Below are 18,109 nucleotides of genomic sequence, written 5' to 3'. Positions count from 1 at the left end.
AGTCGTGTCAAATTCTTGAAGACGTAGGCGGCATCAGGAAAGGCGGCCGGAGGGTTCTTTCAAATTCGCTAGCCAGCATAGCGCGTGGTGTTTGCTTACCATCTTGAATGTTCCACCGTATAAGTGATTACGGAGCATGGAAGTGGTCCAGATAATCGAGAGGCACTCCTTCTCGGTCGTCGAGTAATTGGCTTCAGTTTTTCGAACGACCTGTTAGCTTGAACGATTACTTTCTTATTCCCGACACTCTTTTAAACGAGAACGGCGCCTACGCTCATACTGCAGTGCATTTCAATCTCGGCGGTTTCATCAAAGTGGCCTAGGTCAGAAGGGACTGTTGGTGACGCTTAAATTTGTGTAAGACGTCTGTTTGCAGCGCTTACCGTAAAAAGCCATTTACTACGAGTGAACAACGCGCACCTACATTATGTATTCTATCAATCCTCTCAGCAGAGCAAAATGTTTTAAGCTATTAAGGTAGGCTGCAGCAGTGTGTGGATCGGGAGCTTCCAGACGTGCAAGCTGGGTTTCGCAAGGGCAGAGGAACTAGAGACCAAATTGCCAACCTTCGCTGGATCATGGAAAAAGCAAGAGAGTTCCAGAAACCCATCTACTTCTGCTTTATTGATTATGCAAAAGCGTTTGACTGCGTAGATCACAGCAGATTGTGGCAAGCTCTCCAAGAGATGGGAGTTCCAATTCACCTCATCTGTCTCCTCAGGAACCTTTATGAAGGGCAAGAGGCCACAGTCAGAACTGGGCATGGTTTACTGATTGGTTTCCGATTGAGAAAGGGGTGAGGCAAGGCTGCATACTGTCGCCCTGCCTATTTAACCTATATGCAGAGTGCATCATGAGGAAGGCCGGTCTGGACGAGTCTTCAGCTGGAGTGAAGATTGCTGGAAAACGTATCAACAACCTTAGATATGCGGATGATACCACTTTAATGGCAGAAAGTGAAGTGGAACTCAAGAGACTTCTGATGCGCGTACAAGAAGAGAGTGAGAAGTTTGGGCTTAAACTGAACATTAAAAAGACGAAGATCATGGCGTGTTGCCCTATCAAGTCCTGGAGCATCAATGGACAAGAAGTGGAAGCTGTGAGAGATTTTCTGTTCTTGGGCGCCAAGAGTACCTCGGAAGGAGACTGCAGCCATGAAATTAGGAGACGCCTGCTTCTGGGAAAGAGAGCAATGGTTAGCCTTGACCGCCTAGTAAAGAGCAGAGACATTAGTCTGCCAACCAAGATCCGTATAACCCGTGCTATGGTCTTTCCAGTTGTGATGTATGGATGCGAGAGTTGGACTGTGAAAAAGGCTGACCGCTGAAGAATTGACGCGTTTGAATTGTGGTGCTGGCGAAGACTCTTAAGAGTTCCTTGGACTGCCAGAAGATCAAATCAGTCGATATTGTCGACCATAAACCCTGACTGCTCATTGGAGGGTCAAATTCTAAAGTTAAAGCTCAGCTACTTTGGTCATCTGATGAGAAGAGAGCAGTCGCTGGAGAAAGATTTGATGTTGGGAAAGGTTGAGGGTCGCCGGAGAAGGGGTAGGCAGCCAACGCAATGGTTAGATGGCATTCTCGAGGCATTGCAGATGAAGCTATGTGATGTTAAGAAGATAGTGAGAGACCGGAAAGCGTGGCGTGACATGGTCCATAGGGTCACGAAGAGTCGGACACGACTGAACGCCTGAACTGAACTGAACTGATTTTCATTAGCACAGAATACTATCGGGGAGTGAAAATAATGGTCATCCTGTCTCCCCTAAACTCAACCCACGGCGGCGCGAAAGAAATAAAGAAAAAATGTCGTGAAGGCGCCCCTCCCCACGCCCTGTGACGCTTGCCTAACTTAGGAGCGTCCAATGAGCGGCTGCGCCAAGAAGCCCCACAGATGTCAGTGAAGAGGCTTGCGCGCGGTGATGTGTTGCCGATATTAGCTGCGAGCGGTAGCCAGGACCACGTTTTAGAAGTTATTTGCATAGCATGGGCTCCACGTACAGCTTTAAAATTTCAGTTGAATGCTCACGATAACCACCTCTATGAGTTGCTTGCACCCGGGTTTCACCCCAAACAGCATTTCAGGGGGTGGGGGGCTCTACATGGCACGCTAGTCTTTTTTAAGCTGAGTCAACGGTTTGGCGATGAGCGAAACGTTTCTGACAAGTCGTCGAAAATAACAGCACAGCACAAGGAATCTGCGCATAGCTTTCTTGGCGGCAGGTGGTGAAAACGGCGTTCACAGCTGTTTTCTCTGGGTCTGGACGAACCCTGTCCTTAATAATGATGTGACCTTGGAATCGTCGTAGGCGAAGTGGCCTATTTCTGGCTTCAACGTTAGCCCCGACGACTTGATTGCGTAAAGCACAGTCCAAAACGTTTTCAGGTAGTCTTGAACATTCGAAAAGAAGACAGCGATGTCGTATAGTATACCATGAATGCGCCTCTTCAAGCCAACAAGTACAATGTCCATTACTCGTTGGAACGTGGCTCGTGTGGAGCAAAGGCCGAAGGGCATTACCTTCAACTGGAAAGGGCCGCCTCGAGTGATGACTGCTGTCTTCTCGCAGTCTTTTTTGTCGACCTCAATTTTCCACTACCTGCTCCTCAAGTCCGTAGAAAAGAAAGGTTTAGCATTTTAGAGACCGTCTAGAGCAAGGAAGCGGGTGGACATCATGTTTGTTTTATTGTTTGAGCAGCTGTAATCTACTCAAAAGTGGAGTGCGCCTTCTTCAGCAAAACGATTGGTGCTACCCTGGGGCTTTTCGTTGGGTGAATCACGTGAACATGAGGCATTTTCTCAACTTTATCGCGTATGACCTGGCGTTCTCGCGGCGATACACGGTAGAGGATTTGACGAAGCGGACCAGCGGGTTTGTCCGTTATGAAGCGCGGCTTTGCCACCAAAGCTTGCTACGCCGCCAACGCTGAAAGTACTCGCTGTAGCTTTCAAGAGTGCGAATGTGGTCTTGTCTCTCTCAGTGTAGCGATGGGTTGACGCCAAGCCTGGGTTGCTTGGCTCGGGTGGGTGCATCGTCTTCAGGTTATCTGTAGAGGGTGAAGGACACTCAGGTATACGCTAGCTCGTCGAGGAAAGCGATCTTTGTGCCCTTGTTTAGATGGCGGTATTCGTCTCTGAAGGTTTTTACCAGCACCTGAGTTTTTAGACTCCAGAAGTTGGCAATGCCTCTTCCGATGTCGAGACCTCGTTCCAAAACTGACTGGGTTTTTTCTTTTACGACGCCACCGGCGGTTTATATGTCTTGGTTACCCACGCAGACTACGACTCTTGATCTGGGTGACATGGTCAACTCTCCGTCGAGAAGGTTTAGGACAACGTGTTTCACCGAAGTCATCGTAGAAGGTATGTCTTTGACCATCGAGAACTTCATCAACCTGGTTCGGAGGTTGATGATCGCCCTATGTTCATTACAAAGTCCGTGCCCAAAATCACGTCGCGCTAACATTGCTCCATAACCACAAAGCTCGTGCTTACTATTGCAATGCATCGCTTCGATGTTGCATTGAGTTATTGTCTGCTGTGCGAATCAGCGGGAAATCGCAATTGATCGTTACGTTCCTGAATTCTTGATGGGAGGAATGCCTCGGCTCTTTCAAATCGAGCAAAACTTGTAAAGCCGCCAAAGCTCCGCTTTGAGTGTCTCCCAATACAAATACAAATACCTTTATTTCAACATCACGGATGTTGAAATTTTTCAATGAAGTCATAATTTTTATACCAGATTCAGGTATGTCCTTGAAGAGCAAACCAGACTTGGCTGAGTTTCGCAGCGTCAATGTTCCAGCCATTCAAATCTGCAACGCGTTCGAAGAGGTTCATCTAGTCTTTCGCGTCTTCAGTGAGCAGTCCTTGGAAGATGAGGTGCTCCCGGAGCTGGAAGAAGGTATTTAGTACTGCAGGCTGGAACACTGTCAATGTTGACGCCCTCTGGGGTGGTACGGCGCCCGGCAGTAGACCGTGTTCGAGTTGGAGCACCTGAAGTTGGCTCCTGGTTGGGTAGCCTGTTGGCTGGTCCCCCAGGGCGGCAGAAAAAGAAATGTGGGCTTAGCTTGAAGCGGTAAACAAGAACACGAAGGACAGCACCTCCACCAGATGTCACGTGGGAGTAACGAGGCTGATAACAAATGAAGAGCCTGGGAGTGCATTAAAGAATCCCTTTGTTGGGCTGACTTGCGCCCGCATAAGAACTAAGCGATTCAACGTCGGCGATAAAAGCATACATGCTCGCTGGTCGTCGAACAGAGAATGCCTGTTTCATGTGTCAGCGTGCAATATAAAGGCGGCGAAGAATGATCGAGATAAAACCGCCAAAGGGTGATTAGCATACCCTGGAACACTGCAGAAACATGAGCGTGGTTTCAATCTGTCGATATACACCTGGAAGCATATTCTGTAAATAAGGAATTGATAAAGCCGCGTCTCGCGATGCGGAGCTTGCAAAAGAAAGAGCACATAATCGATCCGTGCGCTATAATCACAATGATAAGGCCGCATGCCGGCGGCTGTCGGGAAAGAATACAGGTTTGAATCAATGGCCGCAACATATGAAGGGAAGACAAAGAACACTCAGCGGAGCGGTATCTCAATCGCCGTTGCTTGTGTTCATCTATCGCGCTGAAACTGTGACCTGAGGCTGTTAATACAACCCTGCTGTGCCTGAAGTCCTGGCAGCGTTATCCGTCGGACCCAGTCAATAAAACCTCTTTTCAATACCTCATGGCGCCTAAAGGCGCCAATCAAAGCCGACGTCCTAGTTTGAAATGTTTCCACCCAACTGCAGTCATATGTCTATTCTGAACTCCGTTTTTTTCCATAATAATGTGCGGCTGTCTCTCCAGCGTGCAGTGGAAAAATATTTTCTACTACAGCTTGGTATTTTGCAAGGTCTTATCTATCCTTTTCAAAGCGTGGTCGCATTTTTAATATAATGCGACATTTCTTTGCCATGGGTGGCTTGATCAGGATCAGTAGATGGGAGGTGTGGACAGATCGTGTACTCATTAATGACTACGCATTCTGAGCAGATTTAATATTCAATAAATTTAGAGTATGACCGACTCGATGGTGGCCTCTATAGTTCGATGGCCACGCCCCAAATTTGGCCCCATGGAACTCCAAACTTTGACGGGGTCAGAGTTGGTCCAAAATTTACATCTAACTGAAATGGGCAACTGCTCTTAAAGTGGTGAAATTGGAGTGGACCACCCAAACATTTTGCCGCGTGGAAAGCTTAATTTGCCCTCTTAAGCATATGTCCTAATCGATGTCTACTGTATTTCTAGTATGCCGAATACCGTTTGTAGGAGAACCCGATTGCACTTATACGTAGCACATAAGCAGCCACTACTAAAAGCATTGCTCATCTTTTTGCTAATTATAAAACATTAAATTCTTCAGGCATAGATAAGAGATTCAACAATTTTTAAAGATGCTCGCTCCAATTCCAGCCGAATCCTATGTCTATTCTTTCAGTTTTCACTTTCCTCTGCATAGCTACCAGCTCTTTGGAATATTGCCAAGGTTATTTCAACGCACAAAAATGGATCTAGGCACACATCTGCTCATTATTATTTAATTTATTTTTCCTATATATGCTGTAAAAAACTGCAATACGACCCCTCAAATATTTACTGCCATTTCGAGTCAAATACCGTATTCTTTCCCCTTCATGGATCACTGCCTTGTCGTGGCGGACGGGCGTGCGAAACTCAATGAAGTCGTGAACTCTGTTTTGTAGGGTCACCCAAGATAGACAGGTCACGGCACAGAGTTATGAAAAAATGTGATTCACTGGAGAAGGTTATGGCAACCCACTCCAGTATTTCCTGTCAAGAAAACCTTATGGCCAGTCACAATACCATTAGTGATATGGCGGCGGAAGATCGGCCCCCCAAGTTGGAAGGCGTCCCACATGTTACTGGGGATGAACAAAGGGCGATTCCTAGTAGCTCCAGGACGAATGAAGCGGCTGGGCTAAAGCCAAAAGGACGCTCAGTTGTGGACGTGTCGGGAAGCGACCGGAAAGTCCGATGTTGCAAGGAGATTTATCACATAGCAACATGGAATGTAAGATCTATGACGCACGTTGAACTGGGTGTCGTCAAGCGAGAAATGGGCAGATTGAACATTGATATCTTGGGTATCAGCGAGCTCAAGTGAACTGGAATGGGAGAATTTAATTCCGGCGACCATTATGTCTTTTATTGTGGGCACGAATCCAAGAGAAGGAATGGGGTCGCTCTCATAGTAAACAGAAGAATGGGTAAACCAGTGCTAGGGTACAACCCCAAAAACGACCGAATGATTTCACTTCGGATCCAAGGTCACCCTTTCAACTTAACAGTTATCCAAGTCTATGCACCGACCACTACTGCTGAAGAAGCTGACGTTGAGAGATTTTATGCGGACCTACAATGCCTTTTAGATCGCACCCCATCATCAGACGTCGTTTTTCTCATAGGAGACTGGAATGCTAAGGTCGGGAGAGAAGAAATATCCGGAATTATAGGCAAGTTCGGTCTTGGCGAGCCAAATGAAGCTGGGCATAGGCTAGTAGAGGTTTGTCAAGAAAACAACCTGGCCATAGCGAATACTCATTTTCAACAGCACAAGAGGCGCCTGTACACATGGACTTCACCGAACGGTCTCTACAGGAATCAGATCAATTATATTCTTTGCCGGCAGAGATGGAGAAGCGCTATACAAGCAGTAAAAACAAGGCTTGGGGCCGATTGTGGCACCGATCATCAGCTTCTTGGTGCCAAAATTAAGCTTCGATTGAGGAAAACGCAGAAAACTAGAAGGCCTCTCAGGTATGATCTGGATCGAATTCCATTAGAATATGCTGTGGAAGTGAGGAATCGATTTCAAGAATTAGATCTAAGACAGAGAGCCCGAAGAGATGTGGACTGATGTTCGTGATATAATACAAGAAGTTGCTACTAAGGTAGTTCCAAAGCAAAAGAAATGCAAGAAAGCAAACTGGTTATCTGAAGAGGCTTTGCAAATAGCTGAGGAAAGGAGGATGGCAAAAGTTATGGGGGGAAGAGAAATATACAAGGTTCTCAATGCGGATTTTCAGAAAAGAGCAAGGAGAGATACGAATGCCTTCCTGAACATACAGTGCCAACCAGTTGAGGACAACAGCCAATTAAGGAACACAAGAGCTCTGTATAAGACAATCAAAGATATCAAAGGAGGTTTCTGTGCTAAGCTGGGCGTGATAAAGGACAAACGAGGCAAGGACCTCACTGATGCCTCAGAGATAAAGAGGTGGCAGGAATACACAGAACTGTACAAGAAGGACCAGAATGTGCAAACCCAACATAAGACGGTTGTGATTACTGATCTCGAGCCGGGCATCCTGAGAGTGAAGTTGAATGGGCCTTAGCGAGCCTTGCTAAGAACAAAGCTAGCGGAATTGATGGCATTCCAGCCGAGTTGCTTCAAAACCTCAACCATGACGCTGCTAACATTCTGCATACATTATGTCAGAAGACTTGGACAACCCTGCAGTGGCCACAGGATTTGAGGAGGTCAGTTTACATCCCCATTCCAAAGAAAGTCAGTGCCAAAGATTGTTCCAACTACCGCACGATCGCGCTTATTTCGCATGCTAGCTAGGTGATGTTGAAAATTCTCCAAGGTAGGCTGCAGCAGTATGTGGATCGGGAGCTTCCGGACGTGCAAGCTGGGTTTCGCAAGGGCAGAGGAACTAGAGACCAAATTGCTAGCCTTCGCTGGATCATGGAAAAAGCAAGAGAGTTCCAGAAACCCATCTACTTCTGCTTTATTGATTATGCGAAAGCGTTTGACTGCGTAGATCACAGCAGATTGTGGCAAGCTGTCCAAGAGAAGGGAGTACCAATTCACCTAATCTGTCTCCTCAGGAACCTGTATGAAGGGCAAGAGGCCATAGTCAGAACTGGGCATGGTCTTACTGATTTGTTTCCGACCGAGAAAAGTGAGGCAAGGCTGCATACTGTCGCCCTGCCTACTTAACCTATATGCAGAGTGCATCATGAGGAAGGCCGGTCTGGACGAGTCTTCAGGTGGAGTGAAGATTGCTGGAAAACGTATCAACAACTTTAGATATGCGGATGATACCACTTTAATGGTAGAAAGTAAAGTGGAACTCAAGAGACTTCTGATGCGCATACAAGAAGAGAGAAGTTTGGGCTTAAACTGAACATTAAAAAGACAAAGATTATGGCGTCTTGCCCTATCAAGTCCTGGAGCATCAATGGACAAGAAGTGGAAGCTGTGACAGATTTTCTGTTCTTGGGCTCCAAGATTACCTCGGAAGGGACTGCAGCCATGAAATTAGCAGACGCCTGCTTCTGGGAAAGAGAGCAATGGTTAGCCTTGACCGTCTAGTAATGAGCAGAGACATTAGTCTGCCAACCAAGATCCGTTGTGATGTATGGATGCGAGAGTTGGACTGTGGAAAAGGCTGACTGCCGAAGAATTGACGCGTTTGAATTGGGGTGCTGGCGAAGACTCTTGAGAGTTCCTTGGACTGCCAGAAGATCAAATCAGTCGATATTGTCGACCATAAACCCTGACTGCTCATTGGAGGTTCAAATTCTAAAGTTAAACCTCAGCTACTTTGGTCATCTGATGAGAAGAGAGGAGTCGCTGGAGAAAGATTTGATGTTGGGAAAGGTTGAGAGTCGCCGGAGAAGGGGTAGGCAGCGAACGCGATGGTTAGATGGCATCCTCGAGGCACTGCAGATGAAGTTATGTGGTGTTAGGAAGATAGTGAGAGACCGGAAAGTGTGGCGTGACATGGTCCATAGGGTCACGAAGAGTCGGACACGACTGAACGACTGAACTGACCGTATTCTTTGTAGAAAATAAGTTTAAACGCAATATAGACGTTAACCTCCAGACTTATTGCATTTTCATATTTGAAAAGCATTTCGTCTTGTAGCTCATGTCGCTTGATCTCTAAACGCTCTGCTCTCAGGTTACATTCACTCACGCTATCATTGCCCCGCAACGTCTTGTTCGCTGTTGTTAACAATGCTGCCTCATAGATTACTTATGTCACAAATGACGTAACTCAAAGTTTATTCTTGACCATTTTATTTAATTTTATATATCAATGATTTCTATAGCAACATATCACTGAGCATCAGAGTTTTCGCGGATGGTTGAATTTTGTATCACCCGCTTTTACTTCAGATGACCAATCGTTCTTCAGAGGGAACTTGACAAGTGCAATGGTGTGACAAGTGGCAGATGATTTTAAATGCATCTAAGTGTTAAATAATTTCATTCAGCCACAAGCGGCCTAATATTAGCTTCCATTAACAGCTTAAAATGATAGGCCGTGCCCTAATGTACAAATACATTGGCGTCCGCCTAGCAACAAGCCTGAACTGGCCTAGCCACATCACAGCCGTCTGCATTGTTTTGTAAACGCTGCGAGTTTCGTGTCGTAATGTACGTAGTTAACATTTTAACATCCTCAAATTGACCTAGATAAGATTTGAATGTCTCCATTTCTAGTTTGCGCCATCAGTTTGGAGCCCGCATTACCCTCTCCTACTTAATATGACTGAAGTCATTTAGAATCGTGCCGCAAACTTCATAACCAAGCTTATGATCGCAGAGCAAGCATAACCCAGAAAATAAACAAGGCATGGCCTTGAATCTTTACATATCCGCCACAGTCTGTTTACATCATAGATGTGTACAGCACCGCCCTGCATCCCCTTCCACACAGTGCTCCTTCACAACATTCCGGCTATTACACCATCAAAAACGTTTTACACGAGTCAGTGGTGCTACTTCGGGCACTCAGTTCAATGGCACAGTCTGGGGCCATATCACTTTAGAGTAATCTTCCTGACTGAAGAGAAGTTTATTGCAACTCCAAAAACTGAGGATACATGCTCATATACACACTATATTCTATACACTCTGTCCAACACTATATCAAGGAATATCTTTTCAATAGCTAACCGCAACACATTTTAAGACAACTTTTTCCACCAGTACTCACCTTGTTCCTAGTGACTACGGCTTACGGCTTGTTTTAACTGTCAAGCTGATGCTGTTTGGGCAATGTGCATTTTTCACTCACGTTTCTCCGCTTTATTTTACAGCATATTTCTTAGGTTGCGTTTGATGACTACTTTTTCGTTCTTGCGCTGTATTTTTGTATATTAAGTTTCGATGACATTGCCTTGCTAAGCAACTCGGGGGATGAACTGCAAATAATGATTGGTGACCTAGACAGGAAAAGTAGAAAGGTAGGCTTGAAAAACAATATGCAGAAGACTAAGGTAATGTTCAGCAGCCTCGGGAATTAACAGCAGTTTACATTTGGTAGCGAAGCACTGGAAGTAGTAGGCGAATATGTCTACTTAGGACAGGTAGTAACCGCAGATCCGGACCATATGAAAAAGAAATAACAAGAATAATATTGGGATGGAGCACGTTCGGCAAGCACTCACACATTGACTAGAAGCTTACCGGTATCGCTAAAGAGGAAAGTATATAACAGTTGCATCTTACCTGTACTCACCTATGTGGCTGAAACGTGGAGGCTAACCAAGAGACTTCTACTTAAGTTGAGGACAACACAGAGGGCTATGGAACGAAAAATGGTAGGGGTAACATTTAGAGCTAAGAGGCGTGCGGAGTGGGTCAGAGAAATAACTCAAGTTACCGACATTCTAATGGAAATTAGGAAAAAACAATAGACATGGCCAGGGCATATAGTACGAAGAGAGGATAACCGATGGTCGCTTAGGGTAACAAGCTGGATTCCAAGGGAAGGAAAGCGTAGCAGGGGGCGGCAGATAGTTAGGTGGGCGGATGAGATTAAGAAGTTCGCAGGGGTCAAGTGGATGCAGCTAGCACAGAACCGGGTCAAATGGAGAAATATGGGAGAGGCCTTCGCCCTGCAGTGGGTATAGTCAGGCTGGTGATGATGATGATACAGTTTCGATTTTACGAAGTATATTTTTAGATTCTTGTTGAGCAGTTAATTTATTGTTCTGTTTCTGCGCTTCGTTGGTTCTAATTTTTATGCTTAATTCTAGTCTGCATAGCTTTACAGTTGCTACCTCCCTCAATCTATGCTCTGGAATAGGGCCTATATGGTATTTTGAATAAATAAACAAATTCAGCGGTAACCTTGAAACGTGAATGATTGAACACAAATATTTCACCTCGTCATGAGTATGACAAATATCGATTTCCAAACTTATTCTAGAAAGGCAACATTTACAGTTATGTTTGGCACTTTTGGAAATTAGATCTCCTTTACTTCCAAAATTGTACTTCATCTGAATTTGACCAGTATCGGCGTGTAAAATAATATGTGTATGGACGACGCAAAGTTGTATTTCAGATATGGGTGGGTCACTACAAAAATTTGGTTTCTTGACCACAAAGATTTTACTGTTTCCAAATTTCACCGCTACACAGGGCAACTAAACAATTTTACTAAGCAACAAAACGCAGAACGCATAAGAGAACAAGGGATGGAACTATCAACATTTCACAATTATCCACGTTAGTGGAGAACTGTGCCTCTAATTTCTTTAACCCTGAACATTGTTGTGGCTTAAAGCTAGCCTCCTCTATATTGATTTCTCGAATTGGACCTGCACCCCAAAGCGCCACTATATATATCCCAAAAACGACCAACGAGGAATTCATCCTGGCATGCGCATAAAATATCATACAACCAGTTACCCCCATTATGCGTGCCAAGTTCTGAGGCCACGCACCTCTGACAGCTGGGAGTCGTTTTCGTGGAGCTCTCGCTGAAATGCAGCGAAGGCCACCTCTAGCGCCGGTACTTCGGGGAAGATGCTCGCATTCCTTCGCGGTAGGCAGCCAAGAACCCGCCCTTTGTAAACGGGCTTCACAGCCTCTGTCAGCCAAGAGGTGACGATGTTCCCGCTTGGGTCCACCTGAGGCGATGAGAAGTGAAATTTGTAACATAACGTATTAAGCACGATGTCCTTCACAGCTCTTGCTAGACCGATGGCATGGATGAAAACGTCAGGCGGTTGTGTTGCGTTTTTTCAATACTCTTAATTCCTGCACATTTCACTACTGCAACATTCAGACCCAGCAGGCAGCACCTTAAAGAAGGGCCACAGCAGGCACAATTATCAGCCAGGGCACCTTATTGCACTTGAACAAACACTTCTAAGCTACTCTAGCATTTTAGCTTCATAGAGCAATCGACTGGAGTGCCACATTCTTCATGACCACACACACACACGCACGCACGCACGCTCGCACGCGCACACACACACACACACTTATATATATACACACCAATTTTTAGGCGCCTTATCTTTTTGCAGAGCGACTAAATAAGGTACTTCGGTATGCGTAACTATTACCTTCCAGCCTATTTTGTCGACCTCAATCTCGCAACCTGAATCGGTTATGCCAGTGAGAGGTTCTTTTTTCACTGTTGAAAGGCCAGACAGGGTCCGTCTATTACCGAACCCGGTATAGAGAACTTGGGAAAATATTTTTGCCTGAAGTCGTTTTCCAAAGTATGAAACAAGGGCAGACTTGTGACCGTACCCAAGCTCCTTCGACAAGTTTATACGCCCGCTTTGAAGGATCCATTGAAAACACATCCAAAAGGAAAAAGGAACGGCCACATTGGCCTTTATTTTCGTAAGGCGCGTTTACGTGTTCAACCTAGCCTTCTTCAGGCTTATTTGCAGCGCAACATATTCTTAATAAGATATAGTCATTAGTGCAACACAAATATAATTCGTGTGTTACCGTATTTACTCCATTCTAAGCGCCTCTTTTTTCATGGTCGCGTTCTACAAAGTGAGGGGGGGGTGCTCAAAATTGAAACTAAAATAACCCACCCACCCTTTTTTTGCGCTCCGATACCTTAACGACACCTGTACGAGAAATAAACATTTATTTGGCAAACAAACTTGTCAAACATCGCGATTGCAGTACAATGGAAGCTCAAGCAGTGGCAGCCCTCTTTAAACTCACACTGTCTTCCGTTACGAATGCCAAACGATTCACATCAAACAAAGCAACCCGGGCTCATGGTGCGTGCGAAACCTGCCCACGTCCAGCGAACGGCCGCCGATTCCAGCTCAACGGGACAACAGGCTGATAGAGCAATCGGGTCGCTTTAGGTCGGCTTTTCGCGTCCTCCGCCGCCAGCTGCTGTGCAGTGTTGCAACGCTGCAACAAAAGTGCAGATCGCGTTTCGGACACCACAATACCTCAGGTCCGCAACAGCTGCGTCTCTACTGAGTGAGCAAGAGCACGAGAGCACCGAACGTAGAGCTAAAGCTTTGGCTGCAGGCTGTTGTTGTGGCTGTAGGAAGAAGGAAAGAAAATGCACGGCCCTGCTACTGGCTCTGTAGCTGAGCCACTTCCCCCGTGCGGACCGATCAGAGAAAGTAGAGATGAAAGAAAAACGAAGAGGGGAGAAAGGCGCGCGCAGCAACAATGGCCGTCATTGCACCCGCCACCGCTTCGGTGGTGGACGACGGCTGTTGCGGAGTGCGTCTTTCCCTCCCTCTCCCTTTTCTTTCTTCTCTATTTTCTCTTCTGTCTACACGACCCGCCCGGGTGGCACAGTGGTAAGATCCCGACTACTGTCCGGAATTCCCGGGTTCGAACCCGACCTCGGCGGCTGCGTTTCGATGGAGGCGAAACGAAGTGGCGTCCGTGTGCTGTGCGATGTCAGCTCATGTTAAATATCCCCAGGTGGTCGAAATTACTCCGTAGCCCTCCACTACGGCTCCTCTTTCTCTCTTCCCACTTTAACTCCCACCTTCCTTCCTTCCCTCACGGCGCGGTTCAGGTGTCCACAGAAAACGAGTGAGACAGTTACAGCGCCTTTCCCTTCCAGTTAACCAATTATTATTATTTGTCTACACGAGGCAGCGGAGGTGGCTCAGCTACAGAGCCAGTAGCAGGCCCGTGCATTTTCTTTTCCTTCTTCCTACAGCCTCAACAATAACAACAACAATGTTGACCTACCATCCCAGCCCCGTAGGGCCAGGAACTGCCACCCTTCACCGCCTCCCCGGCTGCAAGCGACCGAGCGTTGCATCCTACATAATCAGCATTCCGGGCCGCCCGGGTGGCGCAGTGGCTACGGCGCTCGACTACTGTTCCAAGAATGCGGGATCAAATCGCGGCCTCGGCGGCCTCTTTTCAGTAGCGGTGAATAGCATGGCGCCAGTGTACTGTGCGATGTCAGTGCACGTTAAAGAAACCCAGGTGTAGAAATTTCCAAAATCCTCCACTACGGCGTCTCTCATAGCCTGAGTCGCATTGGGACGGTAAACCCACAAACCAAGCTACAATCAGTGTTCGATTAAAAGCATCAAAGGTTACCAGCGTTCAGGGCAGAATACACTTCATTAACCTGCGCATTGAGTCCGCCGAGTTCGCGTTCGAACCCGGATACTCCGGCACAGTAGTTGGGCGTCTTACCACTGCAAGCATCAGGTAACTGATTTATTTATTTAAACTGATTTATTTATAGGAAGGGAAAGGCGCGGCAACTGGGAAAGGCGCGGTAACACATACAAGACCTTCAACAGCAAGACACAGCTTGTCTGCACCTTCTTTATGAATGGTCTGAATGCAATTCGCTAATTATAAACACCGAAAAAACCAAGGCTGTACTCCTTAGGCCTCGAAATAAACTGATTTCTTGTCCGCCATGTCTCACACTCCACTTAAACACTGGTTCATCCCTGATTCAAATAGTCCATTCGGTCAAAAGCTTAGGTGTGATTTTTCATGAAAACATGTCATGGGATGAGCACGTCGAAATGGTTGGGGACAAATTGTCGAAGGTTGCTGGTGTTGTATCCAGAATGCGAGTTTTATTGCCGCAGCGTGTTAAACAGAAGTTGTACAATGCACTATTTTCTTCTGTTCTTACTTATTGGTTTTTGATGTGGGGTACCACGTCATTTACCAATATTAAACGGATGCATCTCATTCAGAAGAAAATTGTTCGTAGTATTACCAATTCTTCGCGATTTGACCACACTAAACCGAATTTTGGGGCACTTGGCATCATCTCCATTCACCAGCTGTATGACACCATACTTTTTAGGAGGTACAAGACTAATATTTTAAAACAAAGCTCATTCATGACGCAGCTGTCTCTTATAAAAGCTAAAGACTAAAATTATTCTACTCGCGCTCGTTTCACATGGACTGTGCCAAAAACTAGAACCAATTATGGTCGCCAAATGTTGCGCTATACTCTTCCTTATTTGTTAAACAATGTAAAAGTAAACTAATGTATACAAAACACTGTCAACAATGTTGCATCACTGTGATTTCTACTTGTTTTTTTTGTATTATTGGTAATGTAAGTGTTTCACGTTCTGTTTCATACACTATTCATATACACCTAGCTGCTATTATTGTATTGTAGAGATTTTACTTATTATGTAACTAATGCTTGTTTGTGCATACTGCTGCCAACTCTTTGTAGGGTGCGTCGACCGCTGTCAAGCCTTTTTCTGGTTTTTTGTCGGCGCACCTAACATCTTCACTGTGTTGAATAAATTGAATTGAATTGAATTCGCGGAGCTCCGAGAGGCGCCCTTGACTTTCAAAGGCGACTTTGAAAAACGCCTTCGGGAGGCCGCCTATTAGCCCGACTACACATCCACCACCCAACATTTACGGAAGAGCGCGTACGCATTCCTGAAATCTGGAGATACGCTCTGCACGAACACCCTCTTCCGCCAACATGACATGTGACGACCACAGTGGCAGGCGCCTTGCGCGGGCGGAGGCACTGGCCCGTCACTATGGGAACAAACACGGAATATTCTACGTGGACGCCTCCGGCCCTCACCATGGGGGGAGGTACACAGCCGCAGTCGTCCATAAAGAAAAATCACAGTGAATGGCCTAACGTTCCAAGCTCAAGACATAACACATGCGGAAGAAGTTGCCATCGCGTTAGCCGCCCAGACAAGGACTCACGAGTCATCATCACCGACTCGAGAGGGGCCTGCAGAAATATTAAACAGGGGAACATTCCTCTCTTTGAGCACCGCATCCTTGAAAACAGTTGCTACCTCGGGGTCCCCGAGTCTCGAACGATTGTATGGGCTCCAGCTCACATGGGCCTCGAAGGCAATGAAGCGGCAGACGCCGCCGCCCGCGCGCTCACTCTCCGGGCAACGCCTTCAGACCCTTATGATACGGATCTCGAACCCAATCCGGTCCTCACTTTTCGAGAAATTACTGAATTATTTCAATTCGGCCATACAATTTATCCTAAGTCTTGTAAGGGTCTTACAAAGGGGGAGGAACGCACACTCCTCCGCCTTTACACCAAAACGCTGCTGTGCCCGGCAGTTTTAAAACATTTTGATCCTGCCTGTACAGGAAAGTGCCCGCACTGTGCGGAGAAGTCTTCGGACATCTTCCATATGGTGTGGGCGTGTCAGTCAACCCCAAACCTCACCCCCAAACCCAAACCCATCCGGGAGGACTGGGAGGCAGCCCTGCTCGGCTGCTCCGACCTGGCAAGCCAGAAGGCCCTGGTCCACCGAGCCCGAGCCGCAGCGGTCGCTAATTGGCTCCTGTAATGAGGAGCCCACCTAGTGTTTGCGTGAGGTTGCCCCGGCTACCTCAAGCTTCCTCCCAATAACGTTTTTCACACACACACACACACACACACGCACACGCACACACGCACACACGCACACACGCACACGCACACACGCACACACGCACACACACACACACACACACACACACACACACACACACACACACACACACACACACACACACACACACACACACACACACACACACACACACACACACACACACGATAACGGTTCATGCATAGTAGTGGCCACTGCCCGGGTCAGCGAAATGCGCTTCTACTAGCCTAGTGTAGCTTTCGCTACAAAAAGGGAGCGCTTAGATTCGTGTGCGAGCTTCTTTTTCCTAAATTTTTTGCGAAGTTAGGGGGTAGCTAGAATCTCGATAATACGGTATGTAAGCGTAATGTAAGCATTAAAACCAGCCAAACATGTTGCTAGGGCACAACTAAGTTTTAAACAATGTCTCAAAAAGGCACAGTTTTACAGTGTGAACTTGTGTAGCTTTAGGGATCTACGTTCTGGAATTGCTCGGAAGATCTCAGCGTTCCGTTGAAATGTCATAATCAGAAACCGCATTTGCACCATGCTCCACCGACTCATGGACACTATCAGTGGCAACGTCTAAACTTCTTTTTATCTAAATTTGCCTGACACTGTCGCAGTGAATGCGTAAAATGTTTTCGTAAAATAAACACTACCCGCTATTTGAGATACATGAAAATATTTAAATTTCCGTAAGCATCGTGAACAGAAAGCAATCATCAAAACAACATGTCACCTTTCAATCTTCATAACGCTTACACGAAATAGTTCAAACTCAACAGCGTTAAGTCTCCAGCTAAGCGCAGAGTTCAGTAGCTCTGGAGTGTAGGGAAAGTATGGACTGGTAAGTAAATGACTTCCACTGAACAAATCATTCACGAACAGCGAAATGAGAATCACGGCTGCGACGCTTGCATATCGAGTAATACATGCTTATTCCCAGGCCTTGCGGAAAGACTGCATCCATAGCTTCGGGCTGCGGCTTCACAGAATGAATCGGGCGTGTCTGTGGGTGGTGTCCTGAGTCTATTGTCTCCGTATCTGAAGTACACCCTTTGTTAGTTGGAATGAGGAGGTATTCCTGCAAAAGATAGTCTTTGCATCAGCTCGTGTATTGCCCCTGCACTCGGTGATATTTAAATTGTGAGTCTCGACAGTCGACTGCCATCATCATCATCATCATTATCAGCCTGACTATACCACTGCAGGGCGAAGGCCTCTCCTATATTTCTCCACTTAACCCGGTTCTGTGATAGCTGCATCCACTTGACCCCTGCGATCTAGTTAGCCTCATCCGTCCACCTAACTTTTTGCCGCCCCCTGCCACGCTTTCCTTCCCTTGGAATGCAGTTTGTTACCCTAAGCGACCATGAGTTATCCTCTCTTCGTACTACATGTCCTGCCCATGCCCATTTCTTCTT

At 46.5% G+C, this 18,109-nt stretch overlaps 1 protein-coding gene and 1 pseudogene across 1 annotated transcript in view; one reads left to right on the top strand and one right to left on the bottom strand.

Annotated features, from left to right (window-relative positions):
• LOC146177601 (membrane metallo-endopeptidase-like 1) overlaps positions 1 to 18,109 on the bottom strand; it is a 70,265-nt gene that overhangs the window by 7,785 nt on the left and 44,371 nt on the right. The window contains exon 5 of the mRNA XM_084581159.1: positions 11,772 to 11,957. Within this exon, the coding sequence (XP_084437285.1) occupies positions 11,772 to 11,957 (186 nt within the window). The remainder of the gene's footprint in view (positions 1 to 11,771; positions 11,958 to 18,109) is intronic.
• LOC146177602 (uncharacterized) lies at positions 15,770 to 16,619 on the top strand (annotated as a pseudogene).

Source organism: Amblyomma maculatum, chromosome 10 (assembly GCF_055883805.1).
Source record: "Amblyomma maculatum isolate TAMU_Amacu chromosome 10, ASM5588380v1, whole genome shotgun sequence".
NCBI classification, from domain to species: domain Eukaryota; kingdom Metazoa; phylum Arthropoda; class Arachnida; order Ixodida; family Ixodidae; genus Amblyomma; species Amblyomma maculatum.
This window is presented reverse-complemented; position numbering and strand designations above follow the sequence as displayed.